This window comes from Bombyx mori, chromosome 4 (genome assembly GCF_030269925.1).
Source record: "Bombyx mori chromosome 4, ASM3026992v2".
Classification (NCBI taxonomy): domain Eukaryota; kingdom Metazoa; phylum Arthropoda; class Insecta; order Lepidoptera; family Bombycidae; genus Bombyx; species Bombyx mori.
The window spans coordinates 18,811,677-18,834,295 of record NC_085110.1 but is presented as its reverse complement, the minus strand read 5'-3'; the positions used below and the strand labels follow the sequence as shown (position 1 = coordinate 18,834,295).

Genomic DNA, 22,619 nt, shown 5'->3' with positions numbered 1-22,619 from the left:
GTGTGATGGATTGTGTAGTCTCAGGATGGAGATATAGTAGGGGCTCGGCTTCACCCAATTTGAGTAGACGAACAAAAGTAGACGGGCTCGAACAGGCGAACTTGAATTTTATTTTTTATGGTAAACAAAAGTTCTCTTGTTTTCAAAGTTCACACTTTTATTTCCACTTTTCACACTTTTATTTCCACTTTTAGTATTTGTTTTGCACTTTCGTTTTGATGATTTCTGGTTTGGAGGATACCGAGGACCTTTTGTTTTGATCCCTTTACGCTGCCACCAATTTGTTATACGGAATTAACAAATTATCTTTTTAAAAAAAGATTTTATTGACGAAAATGAATATATAAAGATTTCACGACAATAATTGACGGCAACCGTGCCGTGTGGAGTTAGGAATAGGACTGACTGGATAGGGAGGGGATTGTTCTCTAATAAAGGATCATAACTGCTGATGCTGTTCGGGAAAGGTGATGATGAAAGGAAAGCTAGGAACCAGAGGGCATCATAACAGTACTAAACAAATGTTCACGATTGACTTTCACGGTGAAGGAATAACATCGTGTAATAAAAGTGAAACCCGCAAAATTATAATTTGCGTAATTAGGTACCTACCTACTGGTGGTAGGACCTCTTGTGAGTCCGCGCGGGTAGGTTCCACCGCCCTGCCTATTTCTGCCGTGAAGCAGTAATGCGTTTCGGTTTGAAGGGTGGGGCAGCCGTTGTAACTATACTGAGATCTTAGAACTTATATCTCAAGGTGGGTGGCGCATTTACGTTGTAGATGTCCATGGGCTCCAGTAACCACATAACACCAGGTGGGCTGTGAGCTCGTCCACCAATCTAAGCAATAAAAATAAAAAAAAAACACTTGCTTTCTACGAGTTTTTTTTTTCCCTACCTAAGCTGATAGCCTTGAGAGACTATTTCAGCGTAACCGTGGCTAGTAGGTGAGCTCACGGGGCTCAAACCTGATGACGTTGCTAACACGAACCCTAGCAAGAGCAGTGCTTCGCAGAAACTACCACCGGATCGGAAACGCAACTCAGTGAGAAGATCCGGCGAGAAACTCAGTGGGCTATGAGAGAGAGAGACAGACCGAGAAACACTCGCACGCCGCACGGCTTACAGCTATAGCAAAAAGTGTCGTTACAGCTTTTTGTCTTATTTTTTCCGTCTAGCCCCCTTTCGCAACGCGCATTAAGGAACTTCGTTCCAACAAAAGTTTCCCAATTGACAGTAAACAAAGAGTATATTTTTATGTATGTCTTGTGTCAAATACATGGTAGTGTGGGTAATGCTTTTTTATTTATTTAATGTGTTTTTTATGCACAATAAAAAAACAAAAATAGCATTCTGCACTTCTTCTCTATGTTTCATAAGTACAGGAAATTTCATACTCCTCGGTCCGGGCAATTTTCGTAAAAAGGGGTACAAACTTTTTGCTTCACGTATTAATATATATATTACTTGCATATGAATTTATTAGTATTCTGACAGTAATATTTTCTTTAAGGTCATTGTTAAGAGAAAGGTCCACAGTTATGAGTACTATGTTAATGACACATCGCTGAACGAGTCTACGTGTTGTCGTCGACGAATACACGAGCCATAAGTACCTAATCGAGTTTCCACGTGTTATTTATATCATACTAGCTGACCCGGCAAACGTTGTGTTGCCTTAAATAAGATTTCTAGGGTAATTCTACTGTAGAAAAAAATCCTCATTTAACAACATAATACCTCATTATAAACAAAAAAAATATATCCAAAAAATTAAAATAAAAAATAAATGTTTGGGGTGGACAACCCTTTTCACTTAGGGGTATGAAAAATAGATAGTAGCCGATTCTCAGACCTATTAACATACTATTGATACACAAATAAAACCAAAAAAACATGGCTGAAAAAGGTATAGTATTGTATAGCTCTCAAATATATTAAGTGTATAATCTATGATGAATAGTGAGTAAGTAAGACAGGAGACCGGCTTCGTCCTCATCCCTACTACGTGATGTTTGCTGGATGAGTGGTGACACCTGGCGGGGATAGCTGATCGATTGATAGTTGATCAGAAGTGGACCGGCGAGGGCGGGAGATCAAATTCAATTTAAAAAAAATCATAATTAAAGGAACTTGAAATTATAAACTCTGAATAAGAATTTATCGTACTACAATTATAATATTTGATTGCCATCTTGCAACCTTATTGCGGATCTGTGCAAAGAATAAAAAATATATTAATCGGGATGGAAAAATAGGGGTTGATCGTATAAGAGTGAAAATTGAGAGTAATATGATTTTTTTTATTTTAAGTCATGACAAAACAAAATAAAGACTTGCCAAAAAAATTAAAGTTTATAATTAACAAATAAAAAATAGGGGTTGATCATAGAGGGATGAAAAATTGAGAGTAACATCAGATTTTTTATTTTAACTCATGACAAAATAAAAATAAAAATGAAAATCTTGCCAAAAAAATTAAAGTTTATAATTAACCAATAAAAAATAGGGGTTGATCGTAGAGGGGTGAAAATTTCAGAATAATATTAATTTTTTTATTCTTCGTCATGAAAAAATAAAAACAAAATTCTCGCAAAAAAAATTTAAAGTTTTTAATTAGCAAATAAAAAATAAGGGTTGATCGTAGAAGGGTGAAAATTGAGGATTGTATGTATTTTTGTATGTTGTATCATAAAAAAATAGAAATTAAAAATTTTGTCTAAAAAATAAATAAAAAAATTTAGGGGTGGACTACCCCTAACATTTAGGGGGATGAAAAATAGATGTTGGCCGATACTCATAGATACCGGATAAGCACAAAAAATTTCATCAAAATCGGTCAAGCCGTTTCGGAGGAGTATGGCAACGAAAACTGTGACACGAGAATTTTATATATTAGATTATAATAATATATCGGCGCAACCTTGATATTTAGTTAACTAAGATTTGTGAGAGTTAACTGTTTCCTCAATGTTAAAGTTGTTGGTTACCGCTTACAGGTCTAACGGAAGTCAACAATTGTTTATTAAGACGGTACTCAGGAAAATTAGTGAACAAACTAACCTATTCTACTATATATTCTACTATATATGAGTTACTTTTGTCGCACAACACGTCACGTCATTTTGGATCCTCCCGATCCACTATCGGTGCTTTTAGGTATCTCAAGCACCGGTCACTGTTCTTGTCGAACCCGTCGCTTGCGACGAAGGAAGAACGAACCCACAGACACAGCCCATTGAGTTTCTTGCCGGATCTTCTCAATGGGTAGCGTTCCGATTCTGAGGTAGATTCTACGAAGCAATGCTCTCGTAAGGGTTAGTGCTAGCAACGTCCTCAGGTTAGAGCCCCATGAGCTCACCTACTCGGTCAGTAACGCTGTCATAGCCTAAGGCTAAGCTTAGAGCCCACTGAGCCCATGAGAGGGTTTTCGGGTCGCGCAGCTTTGTCGAAGTAGCGTTCTGACTGAATAAATAAGTAAATAAATCTTTGTAATTACGTTTTTCGAGGGTTTAGAAATGCGCTGGTTGAGTTATGTCTATGGGGAAGGCGGATCGGACTCTCCGAAGCCGCTGTCGGCATCGGGAGCGACGCGCGACCGCAGCACCGGGCGCAGCGCGCGGGGGTGGTCCCGCAAGTAGCGCGCCACCTCGCCCGCCGCCGGCCGCTCGCACGCCGCTCGGCGCCAGCATGCGCTCGCCACGCCGCGCGCCTCCGCCGCCGCGCCGAACGGCAGCTCGGGTCGTCCGCCGCTCGACACGTGTTGCAGCACGCGCAGTGGGGACCACGAGCCGTAGGGCCGATCGCCCAGCGTCACTGTCTCCAACATCAGCACTCCCAGTGACCACACGTCCGAGGCCGACGAGAACGCGCCGCGGCTCAGGCTCTCTGGCGCCATCCACAGCACCGGGAACAGGCCGCGTCGCCGGCACGCGTACTCGGCCGCTCCGTCTGCGCCCGTCGCATCGGTCTTTCGCGCCATGCCGAAGTCGCCGAGCTTCAGTCGTCGTCTAGAGTCCACTAGGCAGTTGGAGGCGCGGACGTCTCGGTGGACGACGCCGCGTCGCGCAAGGTGCTCCAGGGCGAGGGCCGCCTCCGAAGCGAGCTGGGTCAGCGCCTCGGCCGACACGTGTTCGCTCTCTTCGAAATCTTTCGAGTCTTGTGAAAGATGGTCAGATTGCTCGGCGAAGTGCCGCCTCTCGCGCAAGTATCTTCGGAGATCTCCGAAAAAGGCGTGCTCCATTAACACGAGTGGCGGCCCCTTCGCGACGCACGCGCCCACGAAGCGTATAATGTGCTCGTGATCGAGTGCCGCCATAATAACGGCTTCATTCAGAAATTCAGTTTCTTCGGCCGGAGCGGCGCCTTTCCGGAGGGACTTGACGGCGACAGGGCGAGGTGCTTTTCCTGGAACCTGTAATACGCCCAGGTGAACACGGCCGAATCTACCGGTTCCGAGGATGTCGTACGTCACGAGATGAGCGGGATCGACCAGGAAACGTGTTAGCTCCTGAGTGACGGGTGGTAGCTTAGCGGGCCGAATAACAGAAGCCAGGTGACGGTGTGCCATCAGCAACAACGGAACAGCGAGACTTAGAAGAATGCCGACCACGACGCAGAGTGCGTCCAGGCAATGCGGATGGAACGGGTCGCCTATCGGCATGCTGCACCTGCTGCGTCCGTCGTAGGGAGCCTCACCATCCCGCCCGTACGGTTCCATTTCGTTTGGTTCAGAACTGACTCGGCCGTCACGCACGATCAATATGCCTAATGTTGAATTCCCGTCGACTGAAAGCTTGTCCACGAGCACGGTCGACTTCGCCAATGCTGCCGCCTCATATTTAATACTTTCACAGAGGCCATCGACGCTGATCCTGTCCGAAATCTGCCAGAAGCGCCTGTGTGCAGAAAAACATCAATACTTTCACTTCACAGAAAATAGGAAACTAATTGATTGCTAATTTATAGGACTTGTGCATAGTATTACTCACTCCAGATTTCTTCCCGCTGGATCATCTCGAACCGAGTAATCCTGCATCAAACCAGCAGTGAATCCGTACCCAAGGGTCAGCACCGCGTCTGCGAGCGAAGCGGCGTTCGGGTGGTTAAACTGGTTTTCCGCCTTTCGACATCCGCATCTTAGATAGAACAGTGGAATGGGTGTAGGGTTCGCGGGGGCCCAGGCGCGCACCAGCCACGCCATCCCTCGCCGCTCGTCCAAGCTGCGCTGCGCGGCTTCGCGCACCACTGCCGCCGTCAGATCGGCGCCCGCGTTCACTATTATGACACGCCCGTCTAGTTCTTCCACCGTATTCAGCGCTTCGGTCACATTCTCGGTCAAGTCTATGTCTTTCGTTATCAAACTTACACTCGACCTTAGAGCCAAGACGAAAGCTTCCGCAAACTCTGTTCGCTCGGATAAGGTTACTATTCGTCGCCAACCGGTTTTGACGATGAAGTGCTCGATGGCAGTGACGAGGTCAGCGAGGCTGCAGGCGGACGAGCGCGTGCCGGGCGGGACCCGGGCCGGCGTGTCGTACAGCACGAGCGGCAGCGCGGCGTCACGGGCGACCCGCGCCACCGTCGCCGCGTCCGCCGCGCCCGCCGCCACGCCGATGCAGCGGTATATTCTGGACATGCGCGTCTTGTTGTTTAAAACTTGGTGCGGATCGTCCGCATTCGAACAGTTCACTAACTCATCTTTTATTAGTATATTGATTTTTAATTGCCCCGTATATTGTTGAAGTTTGTGTATGACAAATTGGAAGAGCGGTGTGTAATTGTAATTGTCGCGTTCATTGCACAGCAATACTAAGACATGATGGTCGTCGTCGTATTGAGGAATCCAAGACTGAAATCTGATGGGATATTCTGCAGCCCACTGACACGCCGCCTCCTCGACGTCGCCGTCGCCCCGCCGCGCGGCCATGTCTAGCACTGCGCGCACTTCCCGCGGCGTCGGGTCGAACCTTTCGGCGGCGCTGTAGAGTATCGGAGCGTACGCTTCGAGCTCTTCGTGAATGACGAACTCCGTCCGGGTACTCTCCACGTCTTCTCCGCAACTTCGGGCCGGAAAACTAACGGGGACCAGAAGTTCGTGATCGTCCCACAGCTTGTAGTCTAAGATCAGAAAAGAAGCGTTGTCGGTGGCGATGCGGTGATGCAGCTCGGCGCGGGACAGCACGTGCAGCACGCCGCGCAGCTCGGCCGCCGCGGCGCGCTGCACCACGCTGCTCAGCTCAGCGGCGTCGCGCACCTCGGCGGTCGTGTATATGTCTATTCGACCCGATCTGTCGATGAGAAACATCATGTCGTTGCCTTAGATAGGGGGTTCGGTTGGCTGACTCACGAGAAAAGGACAGCCCTGATTCGTACTTCCATCAAGTCTTTTAAGAGTTCATTTGTATCTTAGTGGTATGATCTTACTCAAATTAAATTAACTGCTTGGTACAGGATCTCATAGTTATATAACATAGGTACTAGCGGCCCGTTTCGGCTCCGCTCGGGTCTTTAACAAAAATTTCAACGATATTTGACGTTGTTTTATTTTTTTAAATAAAAGAACACTTATTGCGGCATAACTATAGTAGTTTGACATATGCTGTCGCGACATTTTTTGTAAATAATAATGTGTTCTACAAAGTCGTAGTACATTATTTTATTTTATCATCAATAGTTTAAGCAGGGCATGCGATGTAAAGAATATTTTAGGTAATTTTTTTACACCTTGAGTTACATTATTGGAGCTATAGTAACGATCCCTAATTTTTTTCAAAAAAGATTATAGCCGATGTCACTCGAGAGTAGTGTTGCTTCCAAACGGTGAAAGAATTTTTCAAATCGGCTTAGTAGTTTCGGAGCCTATTCAATACAAACAAACAAACAAATCTTTCCTCTTTATAATATTACTAGCGACCCGCCCTCGCTTCGCTTCGGAAACATTAAAACACATGAAAGCAAAAAAATAAATAAAAAAAAATTAAAAAAAGTAGCCAATGTTCATCAGGGACAATGTCGGCTTCTAATGGAAAAAGAATTTTTCAAATCGGTCCAGTAGTTTCGGAGCCTATTCGAAACAAACAAACAAACAAATCTTTCCTCTTTATAATATTAGTATAGATAGATATAGGTACTGAGCACGGTTTAACTGTCGTGTGTGGTTAATGTAGCTCATATAATATAGGTACCTATTTAGTATGGCCATAAATACTGTTACAATTAAAAATAAAAATAAATCTATTGCAAATAACATTTATTGCTTTTACAGTGTGTTAGTTTAATACATAAATATAAAACAATTTAAAGTATAAAAAGCTTATTCGAAGTGGTCTCTATTGGCTGCAATACAGTCCTTTAAACGTCGAGGCCAGTTATCAGTAGAAGCACGCACTCTTTCCAGGGGAAATTTTTTCACTGCCAATTGTACGGATTGTTTTAGGGACTCCAAATTATCATGGCGTTTAGAACAAGCCGTACTCTCTAAAACTGACCATAAATCATCATCCAGCGGATTAAGATCGGGACTAGACGACGGCCAGTCTTCAGCTCTGATGAAGTCCGAAACGTTCGTTTCCAACCAAGACTGCGTAGACTGAGCTTTATGACCTGGCGCCGAGTCTTGCTGGAAGGACGATTCTTGATTATTGAACATGGTGTTGTTAAGGGGCTTCACTACCATCTCAAGAATGGTATCTTGATACACTTGTGCGGATGTTTTGATACCTTTTTCACAAAAGTACGAGGGCTGCACTAAAAGTATCGGGAATGGAATATTTCCACTGTTCCTGTCATATTAAAATCTTTTTAATTGAAAACTCCTTGGTTTTAAAAATCGAATACCATTTATTTATTTAAAAAAAAGATTCTCGGTCTTGTCACGAGGTTTTGTCAAACTTGTTTAGTCGTTGAAACAGTGTGTTGACCGGATGATTTCTGCATTTGGTGATGAAGCCCATCCAAAACCACAATTTATCGCTGGTTTGCTGAGTTTCAACGTGGACGTGTCAAGCTCAGTGATGATCCCCGTCAAGGTCGTCCAAAAATGCAGTCACCCAAGAAAACGTTGATGCTGTGCGTAAGCTGATTGAGGAAGATCGACATGTGACATACCGCGAAATTCAGGCAACTTTAGACATTGGCATGAGTCAAATACAAATAATCTTGCATGAACAATTAGGTGTAAAAAAGTTGTTTTCCCGATGGATACCGCATTTGCTCTGTGAAGAGCAAAAAGCGCCTCGCGTTACTTGGTGCGTCAGAACTCTCGAAAGATTCCACGCAGGATCCTCAAATGCTGTACCTATACAACATTGTATCAGGTGACGAATCCTGGATATACGCGTACGAACCCGAAACAAAAAACCAGTCACGAGTTTGGGTGTTCGAAAATGAGTTAAAGCCAACAAAAATTGTTCGTTCACGGAGTGTTGCAAAAAAAATGGTGGCCACGTTTGTCTCCAAAACCGGCCATGTTACGACTATTCCTCTTGAGGGACAAAGAACGGTTAATGCAGAATGGTATGCTAGCATTTGTTTGCCACAGGACGTTTCTGAACTCCGTAAAGAGAACTGCAACCGCCGCATCATCCTCCATCACGACAATGCGAGTTCTCACACCGCCCACAGAACAAAAGAGTTTTTAGAGCAAGAAAACATAGAATTATTAGACCATCCGCCGTACAGCCCCGACCTTTTTTTTTTTATGATTGAAAGTTTACTGGTGGCCCGAAGGCCTTTCCAGTTTCACCAGGACAGGTGGGCGAGCAAAGGCTCAGCCAAGAGGGGTGGGATTTGCTAACAACTGCCCGAGCGCCTCCGAAGGAGACCTAACAACTCAAGAGCAATTGTTTCGCGAATGAATCTACTACCGGATCGGAATCGCGACCCGCTGAGAAGATCCGGCGAGAAACTCAGCGGGCTGATGCATGGGTTAAGTTGCACGTCGACCTCTTTGTCGAGTTCGACGAGTACGGTTACCGGGGTCCCTAAGCCTGCCCCTAGTATTAGAGCTGAAGGCATCTAATGCAAAGGTTATTGGATCTGATGGATCCGTAAGGACGTGTCTAGGGCGTCGACGGTGACTGGCTCCTGTATGATCAGGATTCGGGGAGTAGTCAGCGGCGGCAACGATAAGGCGATTATCATGACGCATAGCCTTATCGAAGTACCGTTCCGACGCTGACTTCATGTATTTCTGTATAGATTCGAGGCCCAGGTCGTCGTGTAGGTCAACGTTCCTCACGAACCACGGAGCTCCGACGGCTAACCTGCAAAAGCGGGATTGTAGAGATTGAAGGGTGTCTATGTGTGTGCGGGCCGCGTGAGCGAACACCACACTCGCGTAAGTCATGACGGGCCTTATGCAAGTTTTGTAAAGTGTCACCTTGTTCCGAAGGGACATTTTACTCCGCTTACAGATCATGGGGTAGAGTCTACCGAGAATAAACGCGGCACGGTCACGGACTGATTTTATATGCGGGCGGAATGTCATCGATGCATCCAGGGTAACGCCCAGGTACTTGACCTTCCTGGCCCAGGGTATGGGTTGTCTAAAGAGAGTAATCGGGGGTGTGAGATTCCTCCTCCTAATCCGGGAGGAAATCCGTGTGGAGCTTCCCCTCTGAAATAGCACCGCAGTACTTTTCGCTGGGTTGATGTCTATGCGCCATTTTCGGAACCACTGTCCTAGGGCTAGGGCTGCGCTCTGAAGCTTCTTCGCGATTAGGGACTTATTTCTACTAGAATAGTAAACAGTCGTGTCGTCGGCGAATAAAGCTAAATGGGTCGGCGGCGACCGGGGAATATCGTTGACGAATAAGCTAAATAGGAGGGGTGAGAGGACAGAGCCTTGCGGGACTCCAGCTGTGAGAGGTCGTGGGGAGGAGCGGGTTCCCTCGACTCGATATCGAAAAGAGCGGTTCGACAAAAAGTCCCGTATGATGAGCACGAGACTATCCGGCACGCCCATGTTGAATAGTTTGAAAATCAAACCGTTGTGCCAGACTTTGTCGAACGCTTTTGCGACGTCGAAGAAGAGAGCTCCCGTGTATAACGGTTTTGGTCGATTAAGCCCCACAAGAATGTGCTCCGTGAGGCGGTGCACCTGTTGAACGCATGAGTGATTTGTACGGAATCCGAATTGTTCATCGATGAGAATGCCCTTGGATGAGACGAAGTCTCTGAGGCGTTTGTAGAGCAGACGCTCATACAGCTTGCCTAGAGACATGAGGAGGCTAATCGGGCGGTAACTCGTCGGATGATTTTTTGGTTTACCGGGTTTATGTATGCCGATAACGTCCGCTTCTTTCCACACCGCGGGAAAGATACAGTTCGCCATAGCGGCATTGAAAATAGATGCCAACATCACGATGAGTTGGACGGGTAGAAGTTTAATAACGCGGTTAGATATACCGTCGGAACCGGGAGCCTTGCGAGGACGTAGGTCTTTGATCAAGTCTTTAACTTCCATCGGGGTGACGGGTGGTAACGCATCCGAGGGTGGCAAGGAGGCTCTGCGTTCTACCTCACTGTCTACTAATTCTACATGAACAGAGTCCACGGATTGAGTGCTGGGCGTGCACTGGGTTTGCAATGTATCGGCCAGCAGCTCTGCTTTTTCGTCATCATCAAAGGCCGCGAGTCGGCCTGAGGGGCCTACGAGGGGGGGCATAGTTACTACCGTATCCGATTTGAGAGTACGAGCTAAGCGGTAGTAAGATCTTTGGGAGGGCGCGAGTCCTTCTAAGAAATCAGACCATCTGGCATCTCGGACTTCGGCGATGCGAGACTTTACGTCGCGTTGTAGGGCACGCATTCGAATACGATTTTCCGCGGTAGGATACCTGTCGTAGGCGCGTATCGAGGCGTTCTTAGCTCTAAGGAGTTCCCTAATATCGTCGGACAATTTGAAGCGGTGAAGGAAGTCCTCCGCTACAACTTGTTTCAATGACCTATCTAATGTCGAGGTGATGTGTGATGTTAAGATGTCTATGGCTTCAGCGGTATCCTGAGGAGACGGGGTAGAGTCCGGGTTAAACGGGAGCGATGGTGGATCAGATTCAGCCAGGCTGATGCCCAGCGTGTGCCAATCCACCACAGTCCTCGTGACGGGAACGGAATCGGGAGCGCAACCGAGCTTCATAACGACGGGACGGTGGTCTGAATCTAACTCTGAAACTACTTCGATCGAGTGTAAGCGCAGAGTTACGTTTTTTAATAACGCTATGTCAAGTATATCCGGGCGATGCGCGATATTTAGCGGGTAGTGAGTCGGGGTTAACGGAGCGACGATATCGAAGGCGAGATCATCGACTAACGCGTCAAGCCGCCTGCCATTCGGGGTTGTGGTGTGTGAGTTCCACCTGATGTGTTTACAATTTAGGTCGCCCGCCAGAATGACAGAGCTCCCCATACCGAGCAGCGCCTCGATATCACTGCTTAGAACGATCTTATCCGGTGGAAGATAAACGGACGCGATAACGATCGGCGCGTGTCCCGTCAGTGAGATTCGGCACACTGATGCTTCGATATTAGCGAGCGCGGGAGGATCGAGCGGGACGCAATGCAGGGCTCTTCTATAGTAAATGACGGTACCACCACCACGGGCAGAGAGCCTGTCGTTCCTGACCATGTTATAGTTCGCGATTTTAGGGTCACGGCGCGCGGGCTTAAGTAGGGTCTCCTGCACTAAAAAGATATCAATTTGATGGTCACGCAAAAAGTCAGAAACCTGATCACGTTGATTTGCGAGACCGTAAGCGTTAAAAAATCCTATCGTCACGGATAGTGGCTTTATTCTACTTATATACGCCATTGATTACCGGCGGAGTGAGGGGAGGACGTACGTATTTAATGACGCGTATACGTCGGCGTATTCCTGCACAACGGCGATAAAGTGTTGTGCAGTGGAGGCAGCGCGAATGGCGTCGCCCAAAGCGTTAACGCGCTCAAAGTTGATCGACTGAAAGAAGTCGATCGCTAAAGCGAGATTTTCGGACGCGGTCGGAGGGCAAGTCGCGGGAGAGGGACGAGTCGCGGGGGCAGGACGAATCGCGGAGGAGGGAGTTGTAGCCGTGTTCGTGTACGGCAGCGGTTTCGCCCAGGCCGAGACACTGGGCACCGCCGCCGGAACGAACGCTGGCTTAGCCTGCGACGCAGAGGGTGCCGAGGCTTTGATGTCTGGGCCGGAAGCTCGGAGGCGGTTTTGGCGGGCGACGCGGCGATTTATTTTCGGGGCTCGGGGGCATCCGCGGTAATTTGCGGGGTGACCCTGTGTTCGACACAGGACGCAGCTAGGCGGTTCCGTCGCGGTTTTTTGATCGCGAGTGCATAGGGCCGTGGCGTGATCGCCTAAACATTTGACGCATCGGGGGCGCGCGTGACAGTTACGGGAAGAGTGCCCATACAATTGACAGTTATGGCACTGGCTAGGAGTGCCTTTTTTATGGGGGGCTTCGACAGCGATACCAGAGAGCCTACAGACGGTCTGTGTGTTAAAGATTTTCTTACCCTCGGGGGTAGGCTGGAGAGCGACTAGAACCATATTATATGGCTCCCTACCGCGACCGGTGTGCATACGGTGCACAGAATTCACTGGTAGGCCTTGTTCTAACAGGTCGGCTTTTACGAGCTCTACATCTAACTCTTTAGGGATTCCGCGTATTACAACGCGGAGTTCGCGCTCCTCCTGAAGCGTATAAGTGTGGAAGCTTATACGCTCCTTACGGAGATAAGAGGTGAGGGCCCTATGGTCATCAGATGAATGCACCTTTATTTGGATGCCGTTCGCGAGGTTACGGGCATTCGTGAAATTGATATTTTTGGCCTTAAGGGCCAGGGAAACTCGATCCCAAGCTGCCTTCTCTTGAAGGATTACCGGAGGAGGGGACTGGGTTTTATTTTGTGCCACCGGACGCGGCGACGGACTGGCACGGGCTGGAGGCGCAACGGGAGTCTGGGGGCGGGGGTGCGACGCGTTCGCGGCTTTGCTAATTTTAGCGGCCGCGGGAGCTCGAGACTCCGCGGCACGCTTCTTACCCTTTTGTACCAGGGTAAATCCATCCGTCGATGAGGCGGGGGCGAGGTCGACCTCCATCTCCGAGTCAGAGTCGGAGGACGAGGAGGCGGGCGCCGGTGACCTACGAGCAGGTGTTTTGGAGGGCGCGACGGAGGCCGCGGATGATCGCACAGCTGGAACGGTGGCCACGGCGGACGACGCAGCAGTTTTACTCGCCAGTATAGGCGACGCGGGAACGGCAGGCACGACGGAGGTTGCGGTGCTCGATGTAGAAGCTATGCACGCAGGTACAGGCGACGCAGGAGCAGCGAGCACGGCGGAGTCTTCGAGAGAGCTCGCAGTGTGATTGGCTTTGAAAGCCAGAAACTCTGAGGCGAGCTGTGGATGACGAAGTCGGAGGAATTCCGCGAACACAGCGTCCATGATCGCTGAGTGCCCAGGTGGGGCGGCCCCGGGTCTTGAAGACACTCGCCTTGCGGCGAGGCCCCAACTTCTCGGACCTGAGCGGTTCTATTGAACACAGGTGGCGATGCGGCACGATTACTACAGGACAAAGAAAAAACACAACAAAACGGAAATAACAAAAAGAAACAGAACAATTAAACACTTCCAGGAAAGCAGTTTGTCGGCAGATGTACCACGAACACAGAAATAACGAAAGGAAACAAAACAAATAAAAACTTCCAGGAAAAAACACTTGGTCGGCAGATGTACCACGAACACAGGCCGCGCGAACAATGGCCGCTCTAACAAAAGCCGGGCGAACAAAGGCCGGGCGATCGAGTGGTCGATGGGCACGTCCGCACGTGACGGGTGCCTCTATCGGAATGAGCCCCGACCTAAGCCCTAATGATTTCTATACTTTCCCTAAAATAAAGAATAAATTGCGTGGACAGAGATTTTCATCACCTGAAGAAGCTGTGGACGCCTACAAAACCGCCATTTTGGAGACCCCAACTTCCGAATGGAATGGTTGCTTCAATGATTGGTTCCATCGTATGGAAAAATTTGTCAAATTTCGCGGAGAATACTTCGAAAAGCAATAAATACATTTTTAAATAGTAATGTTGTGTCACTTCGTTAATTCCCGAAATTTTCAGTGCCGCCTAGGTATGGCTCAGTCACTCCTTCATAGCTAATACCCCACCAAACCATCACTGAAGTCGGATAGTCCCCACGTTGCACTCTGTCGACTAATTAGGAAGCTTCCTTAGAGCTTTGAGCATAAATAGGGTCATTTTGTTTGTTAAAATGTTGTCAATTGTAAAAATTTTCTCATCTGTAAACAAAAATTTTCTATGACCTCCCTTTGCGTACCGCTTCAGTAGTTGTTTCGATTTTACCACCCTATTCTCTTTTAAATTATCAGTTAAGAAATTACCAGTACGTCTCTTATAGGCTGCAAGTCCTAAGTCATCTTTTAAAATACGCGACATGGTTCTAGGTGCTATCTTCATCTCCCGAGATAAAATCTTTTGATTTCGGACAGGATTTCTTCGAATTCTTTCCCTTACTGCTTTGACCACCTTTTTCGTACGAACACTACGTGGACGGCCAGATCTTTTTCTGTCACAAACAGAGGAGGTCTCATTGCACCTATTAATAGCAGTGTACACAAACATTTTACTAATACCTACCAAGCGTATGGAGAGTTTTAAAAATTGCATTCGGCTCCATACCTACTTTGTGTAATGCAATCACAGCGATTCGGTTCCCTTTATCACCCCACTCCATTTTAATATCGCAAAATATTGTACAATGTATTGGCGCCAAAATGAGAAAACTCAATGAGCAATCATATTATAAAAATGACAGATTCCAAATTCAAATTTGTTTGTTTGTCCAATATTTTGTTTATTTTTAATTGTAACAGTATTTATGGCCAGACTAAGTATATAATAATAGGTATATACTAGGCGCCAGGTCATAAAGCTCGGTCTACGCAGTCTTGGACTTCATCAGAGCTGAAGACTGGCCGTCGTCTAGTCCCAATCTTAATCCGCTGGATTATGATTTATGGTCAGTTTTAGAGAGTACGGCTTGCTCTAAACGCCATGATAATTTGGAGTCCCTAAAATAATTCGTACGATTGGCAGTGAAAAATTTTCTTATGGAAAGAGTGCGTGCTTCTACTGATAACTGGCCTCAACGTTTAAAGGACTGTATTGCAGCCAATGGAGACCACTTCGAATAAGCTTTTTATATTTTAAATTGTTTTATATTTATGTAACACATTGTAAAAGTAATAAATGTTATTTGCTATAGATTTTTTTTTGTTTTTCTTTGTAACAGTATTTATGGCCAGACTAAGTATATGTATAGGTGGTGTGTTCCATAACTACCTATATATCTCTGCGATTATTTCTGTCTTGGTATCCTGAAACACAGGTTTAACACGTTCACGCTCGCGTGACCCACTGGTGGGGAACACTTGACTATTCTGTGGGGCGGCGTGCATCACAGGTGAGTCATTTGTTTTCCGACAATAAGTTAAAAACAAAAAATAAGTTTATTTCATTTTGATGTAAGAAATGTGTGCTAAAAATCACTATATCAGAACTATAGCAATCTTGCATTAAGCTCATTCGAACTCGCAACAGTGTCGCCCCGCCCCACGCAGCGTAAGGAGATACGACAGTCCCGCCTTAGACGAAAAAACGTAGATATTCGCCCCGGCGTGAACGTGTTAAATACTGGGCACATGTTCCTTTATAATACGACTACTCAGTTTCATTTTTCTCCGAAAATATGTGTCGAATAGAGGCGTGACTCACGTAAGTAGAAATTGACAAGATACAGCTTGAGCGGGGTCCGAGTAGGCAGTCCACAGACGAGCGTCGCGACACGCGGGGTCAGCGCGCGCCGCGCCGCTGAGCCGCGCGTACAGCGACGCGGAGAGCGGCGCGGTAGCGCGGCCCACGGACAGCAGCGCTCGCCGCCGCCGACACTCTGCGCCCGACGTCGCGGCGGGGACCACCTGCAAACTGCGCCCGCCTGCCGGTCTACATGTCTATTGCTCGCGAAAACTTCTGAGAGTACCTATGACACTACGGAGGGCCTTCGGTTCTCTCTGTGTTGTTTTCTACCATATAATTATGTTGTGCTCTGAGGAATTGTTTGAGATAATCTCATCATCTCGTTGATTACTGTGGCACCGCTCGCTACCGCACAGAGTTTATCCACAGTGCATTTCCATAAATATTTTTTAGCACGTAGCATCCAGCTCCGGAACGAACTTCTCCCTACTGTTTCCTGAGCGCTATGACATGTCTTTCTGCTGTTATTGTATCGCATCGATATAAGATTTTTTAATACGAAATTTCGATTTCAGGAGATAGTCATGCCAAATACAAAAGTTCTAAAACTCATAAAAATGCATTATACGTTGCCATACCTACACAGGCCAAAGAGAAAGTGTGTGTTATGTGTAGCGATCACAGACTGTGGCATTGGAAGAGTTTTGAGAAAATAAAACGAAGGGTCTTTAATTGTTCAGCACCAGGAGATTCCGTATCGAGATGCAAATCAAAAATGTCCTGGTGGTTGTGTCACCGACGTAATTATTCTCTTCCACAGAACAACAGTATCGAACCTGCGGCTACCTCGAGCAATCACAACCGCGGGCTCCCAATCATGTACAAAGAGAAGAGAAACAAGTACAAGCATTAAAATTGTAGCGTCACACTTTACAGCTAGACGAGGATAAGCCTTATTAACACCACTTCGATAAAGCGGCACGACATAGCGACACGAGAATCCTCCATCCTGCGGACCGACCGCTGCTCACCTACACGCTAGGATAACGCTGATATAGCCTCTCTAGGCTATCAGCATAGGTAGGGGGAAAAAAACAAAAAACAACACATTCCGGCTCAAACAGCCGAACGGTGTGGAGCTCTCTGTTGTTATTGTTGTAGACTTGAAATCAACAAGAGGAATTGTGTGGAAAAGTAAGTTTCCATTACTGTCACTGGAAGGCAATGACAATGATGAAAAGAATGACGACCACGTCACTGACGTCATCGTTTGTAAAAACAACACGGCACCATTCGCTCCGGAATATTTATAAAATACCAGAAAAAAATTACGAGCCTTCGCAGACTAAGCCTATGATTATGAATGTGCAGTCAAATATTTATTTATTTATTTATATTTTTTGTTTCATAACAGCAAAGTCAAAGTTCAAGTCAAGCGAGTCTACATTTTCTTTTTAATCCACACTAGCTGCGCTTGCGCCTTCGCCTGCAGCAAATTTATATTTATGTTTTTTATTTTAATTTTATGATGTAGAAAGATAACCACATAAGATAATTTAAAGTATATTCACCTTAAATTCTCACAAGGTTCTCGTGAAGAAATATGACAGAACTGGAAAGAGGCAAACTTACAGTTCAATGGAGATATAGCTGAATTACTCGCTACCGACGCGACGGAACACAATCACATTTTATTCCCACCTACAGTCTCACCTTCAGTGGACTTTGGGAAGTACATGTAAATCAATAAAATAGCATCTTTGAAAAATTTTCTCAACGAACTTTTAAAGTAAAGTAAACACTTTACTTTTTATTTACGAATAAATTATGTTACAGGATAAAATAGACCAAGTAAGGCGCGAATGTGAGTTAACATATCTGTACTGAACACTTGGGACGATTTATAGAGTAAGTAGGCCCTCGAAGCCGGGACTGACCGGTCGGGGGCGGCGTGCTGCCGACACTCGAGCTCGCACAGCGCGGGCGACGAGCGGGCCAGCCGCACGCGTCGGTAGCCCAGCGCGTGGCGCAGCACGGCGCCCAGCAGCGCGCCCGCCGCACGCGCCGGCTCCGCGCTCCACACTACCGAGACGTTCTTCAGCTGACCGACCACGCTCACCACCCGAGGGGTACGCATTGCGCCTGAAATTATATACGGGTCATTGTTTTTTTATTTTTATTTTCTTCGATACAGTTACCAGACACAGAAACTCACGGTCCATAAAAATAACCTTACTAGTGCAGTACCTACTGTAGGGCTTTGTTTTATCATTCATCATCATAATCATTCTCGCAAATTATTTTCCAAATAAAACACTGATATTCAGGCAACCTCGCGTTAGGGTTACGCGTGAACGTCTAGGGGACGTGCCAAACAACAATTAAATAAAAAGTCTTAAGTACGAATTCAAAACTATTACATTTACATTACTCTACTACATTACATTACATTTTCGACGAAGATAATTAGTAGATAAGAATGGACCTAATGCTTTTATTAGAATAGCGCGAGGGTTAAGGTCAGTAAGCTCATACCGTTGACGTACTCCGCGGCGAGGGCATCGCAGCTGCTGCCGGCGGCGGCGGGCCCCGCGCACAGCCACACTAGTAGCAGCATACGCGTCTGCATAGCGCCTTCCGTCGCTGGCAACTGCGGAGCGGGAGTAGCGGGCGAGGCCGCCGCTCCGATGGTGTGCGGTGTGCGGTGTGCAGTGTGCGGTTACAGTTCTAACTGGATGGTTTTCCTTCCTTGTAATGTTATCGTTAAAAATTATAGTGTTCTTATTATTTATAGCGTTTCGTTTTATACCTACTAGTTGAAATGTAGGGACCCATATGATTTGTAGGGACACAGCTTGTTATGTAAACAATGGGAATTCCAGATTTGGAGATGGAATTTCTGATTTTCATGTTTTGTTCTTTTTTGGAAAGTGGGATAGGGTGAGGTAGGATGTTGGAAGTGAAATCATGACAACACCTGAATAAAGCGCGGAACATAGTGTGTGGTCGATCACGGGTTGCGTGAGAGACCGACGCAGGGCATGGAAGGGTCCCCAGTCCAACCTGTGTACGATCGCCGGGATCCACTGCGGTCTCTGACTCCGGCACGACGACCGCACGACAGGATTTTACACTGGTTGGCGGGACAGCTACCCGGGGCGGAGTTTAGTAGTGACACCCAGGTTCAGGTCCCCTACTGGCCGGCGGGCGGCGGCGAAAACCGTTTCACTGGGTCTTCCTATACCCCCGTCAAACAATCACGTCCCGCAAGCTCGCACACACGTCTGCTCCACATGTTCCAGGTATCATCAAGACTCACTCCCAACAAGGAAGAGGAAAGGGAGGGAATAGAACTGGCTCTCCAACCCACACGCCGGAACACAGCTAGGCTATTTAGCGGCGGACTCTAGTTGGAGGGTGGTTGCTTGCCATTCGGACAAGTCCTACCACCGATTATGTATTCGGCTCCCGTTTAGCACCACCCAGGGGTCAATTGTAGGGAATCGCGGGTTAAACCTACGGAAGTGGGAAGTAATCAACCCCCCAATTCAGTCGCGAATAAACGCTCTCATTAACCTCTTGTGTTATTTAATTATCTCACTTCCGACAACGCTCTGAACCATTTATTGACCACTACTAAAATAATTCCTAAAGATTAAAGTTGCGTCATTCGTGGTGTGGTTTCCCGGTTTAGCGAACCCGTCGGCCGGTTTTCGGACCGTCGAAGTGATGCGCCCGGTCGCGCCTGAGGGTGTCTCACCTTCCGGTTGACGCAAGTGCTCACCATGCCATGCCATGGGTGTTCCGGCCGGTACCTGCGTTGCGTGGCCCTGAGGGAGCTGAAGATGATTTGCCACCACTGTGGCTACGATGAGGACACAGCCGAGCACACGCTCACGCACATGGCTGGGGTGGTAGAAGGCGTCCTCTCCCTCGGTGAATGTTACGGGGCGACCTAATGTGACGAGGCCGCTCGGCACGCTACCTGCCCTCTGCGCTGCATGGAAGCAGTTCTACGGAACTGCTGCGTAAGAACAGCTGGTTGGCGGTGTATCGCGTTCTGACCTGGCAGGCTGGATTTGGTCTAGAGGGGCATTACCGTATACCAGTGGTACCCCGGCTAAAAATATCTTGGACCCGCCGTCTGCTCCATGCCTCTGTAGACCCTCAAGTCCCACATACCCTGCGTGTCTCCTAGGTGTGGACACTCGTATGAGTAAAAGCGGCTACTGGAATCCCGTTTATAAACGAATTTTGTGTGCATGCGATGTTGCTTTGCTCTGTTGAACTTTTTTTATGATTTAAGGATTTCTGGTGGCCCGGAGGCTTTTTCAGTTTCACCAGGACAGGTGAGCGAGCAAAGGCTCAGCCAGTAGGGGTAGGATTCGCTAACAGCTGTCCGAGCGCCTCCGAACCCAACAACTTAAGAGCAGCTGCTTCGCGAATGAATCTACTACCGGATCGGAATCGCGATCCTCTGAGACGATCCGGCGAGAAACTCAGTGGACCGATGCATAGGTTAGGTTGCACGTCGAACTCTTTGACGAGTACGGTTACCGGGGTCCTTTAGCCTGCTCCTAGTGTTAGAGCTGAAGACATCTAATGCAAGAGTTATTGGATCTGATGGATCCGACTCTACCCCTGGCATTGCTGAAGTCCATGGGTGACGGTAACCACTTACCATCAGGTGGGCCGTGCGCTCGTCTGCCTACAAGGGCAATAAAAAAAAATATGCGTTCTTAGTACATACTGACACTACGCAATCGGCCACATTTTGTTCGTCAGAAAATACGTGACGTCTAGTGGCCCTGGGATCTTACTCTATTACCTCACTGTCTGTCTATCAATGGCATAAAACTCTCATCAACAATAAAGATTATTGGATGTATCGTTTACGATTTTATTATTGTATCGTCGACTTGATATAATAATAAAATCGTTAACTTTATAGGGTGATGCTTCAAAATAAAACTAATCAAAACTTTTAAAACAAATAGGTTTTATTTTTTATTTATAACTATTATTACTTACTTACGTAAAAATAAATGATACTAAAGTTAGACCAGAAGGTTTGACAAACCTCGTGCTGTGACTTTGAGGGCGCAGGTCAGCGCTGAGGTAGGTAGTGTGGCCCGAGAGCTTCGCGCGCGCCACCCATCCTCCAGGGACGAAGAGTCGAGGGCGGAGAGAGCGTCAGGATGGCAGGAAGGCGTCGGTATCGCGCGGCAGGTCGGCGCTGAGGTAGGTGGTGTCGGTGAGCGGTGTGGCCCACGAGCCCCGCGCGCGCCACTCGCCGTCGAAGGACAGGGCGTCGAGAGGCGCGTCGGTGCAGGGCGTCAGCAGCCGGCCCCAGTCCGCGAGGAAGGCGGCGACCTCGGCCGCGCTGGGCCGGGCGCGCCTCTCTCGCTGCCAGCACGACTTCATCAGGCCCTCCCTGCGGAATCGACTGATATTATCGATCTACTTAGTTTTTGCTAACTTAACTACTTTATAAAACTGCTGTCTGTAGTAGTCCTTTGTGATCCGTTCGTAGAGATCGTGCTACCTCGTCTTATTTATCAGTACAATTCCTATATTGTGTCCTGGATGTACTGGCGGCGAGGATTGTTATATAGTCGACGAGGCCTAAAATGGAGCCAGATTTTCTACCTACACTAATTAAAAAAAAATGGCGCATACAGGTACGACGAAAAATGAAATTGTAAGCGACCACCTCAGTGAACAAAAACAAAGCCACAAGCGAAGTATAGTTACACACACCCTTCAAACCGAAACGCATTACTGCTTCACGGCAGAAATAGGCAGGGTGGTGGTACCGACCCGTGCAGACACACAAGAGGTCCTATCACCACTAAAAATATGTATAAAATTAATAAATATAGTATATAATAGCATAGTGAATATGTATATTATATACATACTTAGTCTGGCCATAAATACTGTTACAAAGGAAAAAAAAATCTATTGCAAATAACATTTATTACTTTTACAGTGTGTTAGTTTAATACATAAATATAAAGCAATTTAAAGTATAAAAAGCTTATTCGAAGGTCTCCATTGGCTGCAATACAGTCCTTTAAACGTTGAGGCTAGTTATCAATAGAAGCACGCACTCTTTCCAGGGGAAAATTTTTCACTGCCAATCGTACGGATTGTTTTAGGGACTCCAAATTATCATGGCGTTTAGAGCAAGCCGTACTCTCTAAAACTGACCATAAATCATAATCCAGCGGATTAAGATTGGGACTAGACGACGGCCAGTCTTCAGCTCTGATGAAGTCCGAAACGTTCGTTTCCAACCAAGACTGCATAGACCGAGCTTTATGACCTGGCGCCGAGTCTTGCTGGAAGGACCATTTTTGATACATGGTGTTGTTAAGGGGCTTCACTACCTTCTCAAGAATGGTATCTTGATACACTTGTGCCGATGTTTTGATACCTTTTTTACAAAAGTATGGCTCAGTCACTCCTTCATAGCTAATACCACACCAAACCATCACTGAAGTCGGATAGTGCCCACGTTGCACTCTGTCGACTAATTAGGAAGCTTCCTTAGAGCTTTGAACATAAATACGGTCATTTTGTTTGTTAAAATGTTGTCAATTGTAAAAAGATTCTCATCCGTAAACAAAATTTTTCTATGACCTCCTTTTGCGTACCGTTTCAGTAGTTGTTTCGATTTTACCACCCTATTCTCTTTTAAATTATCAGTTAAGAAATGACCAGTACGTCTCTTATAGGCTGCAAGTCCTAAGTCATCTTTTAAAATACGCGACATGGTTCTAGGTGCTATCTTCATCTCCGGAGATAAAATCTTTTGCTTTCGGACAGGATTTCTTCGAATTCTT

The 22,619-nt window shown here is 46.9% G+C and overlaps 2 protein-coding genes and 1 long non-coding RNA gene across 5 annotated transcripts in view; all 3 read right to left on the bottom strand.

Annotated features, from left to right (window-relative positions):
• Nucleotides 1–302: 302 nt before the first annotated feature.
• LOC101742154 (uncharacterized) lies at nt 303–20,336 on the bottom strand. 2 transcript variants are annotated; one of them, XM_004925794.5, is made up of 5 exons: nt 18,307–20,336; nt 17,709–17,913; nt 15,790–15,999; nt 4,992–6,290; nt 303–4,898 (listed from the first exon to the last, which is right to left on the bottom strand). In XM_004925794.5, exons 1-5 carry the CDS (start codon nt 18,398–18,400, stop codon nt 3,539–3,541), a joined length of 3,168 nt encoding a protein of 1,055 aa, XP_004925851.3. In that variant the 5' UTR covers nt 18,401–20,336; the 3' UTR covers nt 303–3,538. The 2 variants fall into 2 exon arrangements, with proteins under 2 accessions (XP_004925851.3, XP_037877801.1); XM_038021873.2 differs by lacking the exon at nt 15,790–15,999.
• On the bottom strand, nt 7,241–14,191 carry LOC134198833 (uncharacterized). The gene is made up of 2 exons (XR_009973078.1): nt 13,855–14,191; nt 7,241–8,689 (listed from the first exon to the last, which is right to left on the bottom strand). It is a non-coding gene; the product is annotated as an uncharacterized LOC134198833 (long non-coding RNA).
• Nucleotides 20,337–20,750: 414 nt separating the features above from the next.
• LOC101741863 (uncharacterized) overlaps nt 20,751–22,619 on the bottom strand; it is a 39,895-nt gene continuing 38,026 nt past the window's right edge. For both annotated transcript variants that reach the window (XM_038021870.2, XM_038021871.2), the window contains exon 8: nt 20,751–21,205. In XM_038021870.2, coding sequence (XP_037877798.1) covers nt 20,965–21,205 — 241 coding nt within the window. In that variant the 3' untranslated portion in view covers nt 20,751–20,964. The remainder of the gene's footprint in view (nt 21,206–22,619) is intronic.

Bases quoted from the DNA above. Each gene is read 5' to 3' on its own strand.
- LOC101742154 (XM_004925794.5), bottom strand. From the start codon at position 18,400: ATGCAGACGCGTATGCTGCTACTAGTGTGGCTGTGCGCGGGGCCCGCC. The intron at 17,914-18,306 runs GTATGAGCTTAC...ATATAATTTCAG, and splicing joins CGCCGCGGAGTACGTCAACG to GCGCAATGCGTACCCCTCGG. The intron at 6,291-15,789 runs GTGAGTCACGCC...TCTCATCGACAG, and splicing joins TCTTGTCAATTTCTACTTAC to ATCGGGTCGAATAGACATAT.